General features: G+C 44.7%; 1 protein-coding gene across 1 annotated transcript; it reads left to right on the top strand.

The window, feature by feature from the left end:
• The first annotated feature begins 526 nt into the window (after positions 1-526).
• On the top strand, positions 527-2909 carry LOC123099870 (B3 domain-containing protein Os03g0212300-like). The gene is made up of 4 exons (XM_044521917.1): positions 527-660; positions 1929-2000; positions 2094-2350; positions 2472-2909. Exons 2-4 carry the CDS (start codon positions 1938-1940, stop codon positions 2494-2496), a joined length of 345 nt encoding a protein of 114 aa, XP_044377852.1. The 5' UTR covers positions 527-660; positions 1929-1937; the 3' UTR covers positions 2497-2909.
• The last annotated feature ends 3955 nt before the right edge of the window (positions 2910-6864 follow it).

The following is a 6864-nucleotide window of genomic DNA, read 5'->3' as shown; positions in this document are numbered from 1 at the left end:
ATATAGTGTTCAGAGTTGTTTTGGTCAGAACTGAAGATGTTGCTTCAACTGAACATGGGCACGCTCCATTTCACTATGAGCAAAAAAATATGCGCGAGCGGGGACTCGAACCCACGACCGTGCGCTCATTCCACTGTGTTTCTACTAGTGGGCTAGGAAGAGGCTACTGGTCTTCTCCTCTATGCCATCTCTTTTAAAATCATCAAACTAGTGAGGTATCAAACACACACCTCGCTAACAAGTGGGCCACTCAACTCACTCGCTGACAAGTGGGCCATTTTGCTACTCTACCAAAGCTACCAAAAAATCTGCGCGCTGCCAGAAAATATGCACGAGCGGGGGCTCGAACTCACGACCTGGCGCTTATTTTGCTGTGTTTCTACCACTGGGCTAGGAAGAGGCTGTTGGTTTTGTAATCTATGCCCACCCTTTTCAATATACCAAACCAGTCACGTAGCAACCACAGAACTCGCTGACAAGTGGACCCACTCTTTTCCCCACTCCTCCTCTCCACTCGACCCTCTCCTCCTCTCCATTCTCCACTCGACCCACTCCTCCTCTCCGCCGCATCCCCTTCTCCTCCATCGATGGGGACGGCCTCCCACCGCTGCCGACTCCTTCCTCTCCCTCCGTCACCGACTCCTTCCTCTCCCTCCTGAGGTATGAATCCTTCCTCTCTCTCTCTCCTTCCTCTTAACTTAGTTTTCTGCTACTGGTTAGATTAGGGTTCTTGTCGCCGCCTAGATTGCATTAGATTAGATAGGGATTGGATTATATTAGGGTTAGTTTTTGTTAGGGTTTGATTAGGACTGCATTAGATTAGATTAGGGTTGGATTAGATTAGGGTTTGATTAGTGGGAATTTATTCAGTTAAGGATTATGGTTCAAATTATGGATATGAATCCGCCGACTCCTTCCTCTGTTCAAATTTGATACTCCCTCTAATCCATCTTAATTGTCACTGGTTTAGTACAACTTTGTACTAAACTTTTCTGATGTGGGATATTTGATACATTTTTTTAGTACGAGATGGAGTAGCTAATTGGTGTTTCTGATCTTAATTTTGGGCGCCTAGCTTGGTTTCCATGTAGTACTGTACTAGTGGAGTGTAGGTTTGACTTGCCATGAGGAATTTTTGTTATTTTTGGTTGGGGTTAGATGCACTAGGTTGTGTTTAATTAAAGTATCAGGAAAGGTCCATGACAGATTTGATGATGAAACCAACCTTGCTTGCCTCAATGTAGCTTGCAAGGCAATGCCTAATGTTGGCCTTCCTCTTTGGATTGTGACATAAATATACATGTAGTGCTGAAAAGTAGAAACGAGTGTGGTTTTGACTTGCCATGAAGAAATGTTGATATTTATGGTTAGGTTTGATGCAGTAGGTTGTACTCCCTCTGTAAAGAAATTTGTGCCTTAATACCTTTTCTGCCATTTATAGTAGATTTATAGATATGTTCAGATATGTTTATGCCAATGTTCAGATATGGATGGGTTTAGATAGCGATATTTTCTGTCATTTATGCCAATGTTCAGATATGTTCATTTATAGATATGGAACAATGTCCATTTATAGTAGATATGGTTCTAGCTGTGTTCTAGTCCATTTATAGTAGATTTTAGTGTTGTTGCTGTTGGTGGTCACCTGATGATGTTGTTGTTGTTATTTTTGTTGTGGTTACCTGATGGGTGCTCTTGATGTTGATGGGTGCACATGATGTTGTTATTCTTGTTGCTGATGATGATTGCCCCTTTGCCAAGATATAGTAGGAGCAAATTGAGGCCATTGCCATTTATAGTAGTATTCCAAATTGAGGCCCTGGCAAACACATGTAGTAAATATTCTACTTTTTTGAAGTGTTTGTTTCCTATTTATGTCCAGTCCTGTTTATGGTAACTTGTTGTTTAATTACAATGTTGCTTTTCAGAGAAGTGAGATGGCTGGCTTCGAAGGTTTCAAGTTCTTTGAGATCGTAATTGAGAAATCTTGCAGCAGGCAGGTATATTTATCATCACTCATCTCTTTAATTATCATCACTCTGCTGTCTAGTGCTTGATTGGCACAATTAACCACTACTTGACCCTCGCTGCAGAGGCTGCCTGACAAGTTTGCGAAGATGCTCGCCGGCCGTGAGCCCCACAAAGTGAAGCTGCGGGAGGTCGGCAGCGGGCTTCGCAGGCTGTGGGACGTGTTGGTGGTGTTCGATGGCGAAGGCCACATGTACCTAGGGCCCGCCTGGGATCATTTCGCCCGCGCCCATGAGCTACAGCTTGGGCACTTCCTTGTCTTCCGCTACGACGGCGACGCCATGTTCACCGTGAAGATGTTCGACAACACCATGTGCCACATGTACTACCAGCACGACCACGATGCCACTAAGCTCTCTGCCTCTCTTCTTCCTGTCCTTTTGGCTTCCTCTACCAGCACGACGACAACACCATGTTCACACTTATTTTTTGCATTTGGCCAGGCAATGGGAGCAGCAACGGGGATGACGAGGAGCAGAGCGGGGATGACGAGGAGCAGCCTATTCTGGCTGACGACAACCTTGCTATGGTGGTGGCTAACGACGACCCTGCTATGGTGGTGGCGGACGACGACCTTGCTATGGTGGCTGACGACGACCTCGCGATTGTGGTGCCTAATGATGACCTCACAATGGTGGTGCCTGACAATGACCTCGTGATGGTGGTGGCGCCTGCAATCCCACAGCTTGGTGACAGGACCATGCCAATTGGTAGAGGAGTACATCCGCGTTGGGATTCGCCACTCTGAGCGCATCAGGTTGATGAAGGAGAAGAAGGAGGAGTGGAGATGTTAAGAAATGAAGTGGCAATGTTAAGCATGTTAGGTTTAAACTTGTTAGTGTAATCTGAACATGTCAATGTTAAGTATATCAGGTTTAATTTTGTGCATGCTCATGGATGCTGTATAACAGTGTCATCTAAACATGTCAGTTTCTTAATTATGAATATTCAGTTTGGTAATTGATGGGAATTGAAATTTTTTATGCATGCTCATGGATGAAAGATAAAATTATGGGTTTTTGTGCATGCTCATGTATGAAACAATATAAGTTACATTTTTTGAATACTAAAAACATGACTCAAACCCTAGCCACGGACGGCCGCCGCGACGAAATCGGCCGGTTTTTGAAAGCACCGTAAAAAACTGAAAAAAAATTCAAAAAAATGGGAGACCACCGCGTCACATCATCAAATGTGGCCTACCAACTAGCAAAAATACTAAATTTGCAATACCGATGTTTTTTTGAAAAGGTGTTCTAAAAAACAACCTACCATGAACGAAGATTCATGGCTTTCCAGCCAAACTAGCAATGATATGGCTGCATTCGTTGAATAGTTTGTGATAATATGCCCAAATTTGGCACATGCCTCCATCTTGTGATGGCAAACAGTGTTGCCAAAGCTAGGTTCCAACTTGTTTCACAAAAAAACCGTTTTTCATTTTTTTGAATGCTAAAAACATGAGTTTTTCGTGTAGCGGCTACAAGGAGGGTCACCCCAAACGGCGCCATTCCATGTCTATCTCAAATTACACCCTATTTTACGGACGATCGCCAAAAATCATGCTTTTCCGACCCTCGTAGCTACTCCCGGCCATTCACACAACCTTCGGCCGATTCAGCTGGAACCGGCTGGAATTTGAACTGCGGGTCCTCCATAGCTTGCCCGTTATTTTCGCTAAAAATCATTTTTAGCTTCATAGGTAGGCATCACAGAATCGACAACAGATTGGCACGACTCAAACCGTAGCCACGGACGGCCGCTGCGACGAAATCGGCCAGTTTTTGAAAACACCATAAAAAATTCAAAAAGAAATCAAAAAAATGGGAGACCTCCGCGTCACATCATCAAATGTGGCCTACCAACTAGCAAAAATACTAAACTTGCAATACCGATGTTTTCTTGAGCTATTCGGTATGATTTTAACCATGATTTCTACAAAGTTTACAAGAAAACATAATTTTTCTGCCCCCAAACCCAAATTTTTTTCCCTCCACTCCCTCTCCCACAACCAGGCGGGACCCACCACTCCCTCTCCCACGAACACACGGGATCCCTTCCCCTCCCCTCCCAAAATTTCCCTCCACTCCCTCTCCCACTACCAGGCGGGAGCCACCACTCCCTCTCCCACTAACACGCGGGATCCCCTCCTCTCCCCTCCCAAAATTTCCCCTCCCTTCCCCATTCCCCACCCCGCAACCCTAGCGCCGCCCCTCCTCTACTCCGCCCCACCACGCCGCTGCGCCGCCCCTCCCTACTCCGCGCTGCCCCGCTCCCACTCCCTCCCCTGCTCCGTGCCGCCCCGCCACGCCGCTGCGCCGCCCCGCCTCACCGCGGTGCGCCGCCCTCCATGGACGGCGGCTACATCGACTACATCAACGACGACGGCGGCTACATCGACTACATCAACGATGACGGCGGCTACATCGACTACATCGACGACGGCGGCGGCTACATCGACTACATCAACGACGATGGCGGCTACATCCACGACGGCGCGATCGACCACGACCACCGCTGCATCGTCAACATCATCTCCCCCTAGGTACTTGTCCCCTTGATCCATCTCCCCTCCTCTGGTGGATCCATCTCCCTCTGGTCGATCCATCTCCCCTCTGGTAGATCCCCCTCATGGGTTAGGATATTCTAGGGTTAGGATCTCCTGGTGGTTCGGTAGGTCCTTGTTATTGGGGTTAGGGTTAGGGTTCATGTTTATTGTTGCATGGGGATGATCTCCCTCTGGTTCATGGGGTTAGGGTTAGGGTTCATGGGGTCAGGGTTAGGGTTCATGGGTTCATGGGGTTAGGGTTAGGACCTCCTGGTGGTTCATGTTGGAGAGGAAGTGCATGATTTTAGGGGATGGGGATGGATGAGGAAGTGGATGATTTTAGGGGATGAGGAAGTGGATGATGTCTGGTTCATGGTGCTTGTATCAGTACTTGCTTGTGTATGGTTCAATTACTCAGCTAGCATAGATGGTGAATTAGGTTTCCAACAGCACTACTTGCTTGTATCAGTAGCACTTGGGAAAGAAGCTACTTGCTTGCTTGTTTGTATCAATAGTACTTGCTTGTTTGTTGCCCTTCAATTTCCTTCCTTGCTTGCTTGTTACTGTCAGTAGCACTATGCTTGTTTCTATCAGTAGCACTTTCCATGCTTGCTTGCTTGTTACTGTCAGTAGCACTATGCTTGTTTCTATCAGTAGCACTTTCCATGCTTGCTTGCTTGTATTAGTAGCACTTATGCACTTTGCTTGCTTGCAACTAGGGTTAGTATGCACATGTACTTGATTGCTCGTAGCACTTTGCTATCAGTAGCACTACTGGGGTTTGTAGCAGTGTTCTTCTTTCATGATATGTGCATGAAGCATGTGTTCTTCTTTCCAGTGAACACGAGAATGCTTAGTACTTATTGTGGTACTGGAATTCCTGGTGTGTTAAGGCAGTATGACTAGTTTTAATATATACTACATTGGTGCTAGATAATTTTGGGTGCTATAATATACAAGGTTGATTCTAATTGTCGAAATGTCTTAACTTGTGTCATCTAGTGTGTAGCCATTTTTGGTGTGTAGAGGCAGCATAATCAATAGTTGAGTATAGTTTTTTCATCTGCTTTTGTACTGCTGCAAGTATAGTTGTTCCATTCTTTACCAGTGGCAACATCTAGTCGTTTTGAAGGTCCTCATGATATACTCGTCTAGCTTGCTGTCAGACTGTCTAAGCATGTGTACATGACACCAATTCACTAGTTCATGTTGCTTGCTTGCTAGTATACATGTTGCTTGCTGGCATACATGCTTAATTAGGGTATCCATTAGAAGTACTTGCTTGTATCAGTAGCACTTGGAGAAGAAGCTACTTGCTTGCTTATTAATTAGGGTTTGTATCAATAGTACTTGCTTGCTTCTCTTCATTTTCCTTCATTGCTTGCTTGTTTCTATCAGTAGCGCTTTGCTTGCTTGTTTCTATCGGTAGCACTTTGCTTGCTTGCTTGTATTAGTATTACTTATGCACTTTGCTTGCTTGCTACTAGTGTACATGCATGCTTGTTTAGTGCACTTACATGTTTGCTTAATTAATAACACTAGGTCACTGTATTGTTGATCCATCAAGTTTGTTTCACATGTATTACATGTATGTGCATGATGGTCCAAATGCTTTCCTTTATTGATACAAGTGCATCATTTTACTTTATCCCTGTTGTATCTGATTGTTGTTTATTCTATTTTGCAAGCACCACCTCAAGATCATCCATGGCAAGGAGGACAAGGTCAAACATGAGGCTAACCGTTGGTATGCAACTTGCTCCTTGTGGTTATACTATCAGTTTCATAAAATATGTGTCTTAATATGCTAAGTGAAATGTATTGCTGCAATCTGAATAAGCTGGCTTAATTGTGCGTGTGTGCTGTTAGTCTTCCTTACCAGAATAATTGGGATTAAATGATAATAAAATATCATAAGATATGTTTTGCTGTCTGTCCATGCATTCCAAACATTCACCTAATAGTTACGTTTCCTTTATCATGCAAAGAAGAGCCTCTCACCGAGTACGAGAAGGTTAGGGCTAGAAATATGATGAGGAACAATCGGATGTTCCAGTCCCTTGGCATCGGTGCAATATCGTCGATGATTAGGAAAACAAATGATGTACAAGAAGGTAGAAGTGATGAGGTTCAAGAAGGTAGTGGAGTTATCAATGATGACGCAGAGTACAATCCTAAGGAGGATGAAGTTATTGTTGGAGAGGAAGTGGATGATGTCGTAGTGAAGAAGACTGTTAAGGTGCAAACTCTGTCTTGCTTGGAGGGTTGGGGTTCTTGTATTCTATGTG

Source organism: Triticum aestivum, chromosome 4D, assembly GCF_018294505.1.
Source record: "Triticum aestivum cultivar Chinese Spring chromosome 4D, IWGSC CS RefSeq v2.1, whole genome shotgun sequence".
Lineage (NCBI taxonomy): Eukaryota > Viridiplantae > Streptophyta > Magnoliopsida > Poales > Poaceae > Triticum > Triticum aestivum.
Note: the sequence above shows the minus strand (reverse complement) of the source record. Positions and strands in the feature narration are given on the sequence as shown.

Coding starts and splice junctions, on each gene's coding strand:
- LOC123099870 (XM_044521917.1), top strand. CDS start 1,938: ATGGCTGGCTTCGAAGGTTTCAAGTTCTTTGAGATCGTAATTGAGAAA. Junction 2,001..2,093: donor AGAAATCTTGCAGCAGGCAG/GTATATTTATCA, acceptor CCCTCGCTGCAG/AGGCTGCCTGACAAGTTTGC. Junction 2,351..2,471: donor GACAACACCATGTGCCACAT/GTACTACCAGCA, acceptor GCATTTGGCCAG/GCAATGGGAGCAGCAACGGG.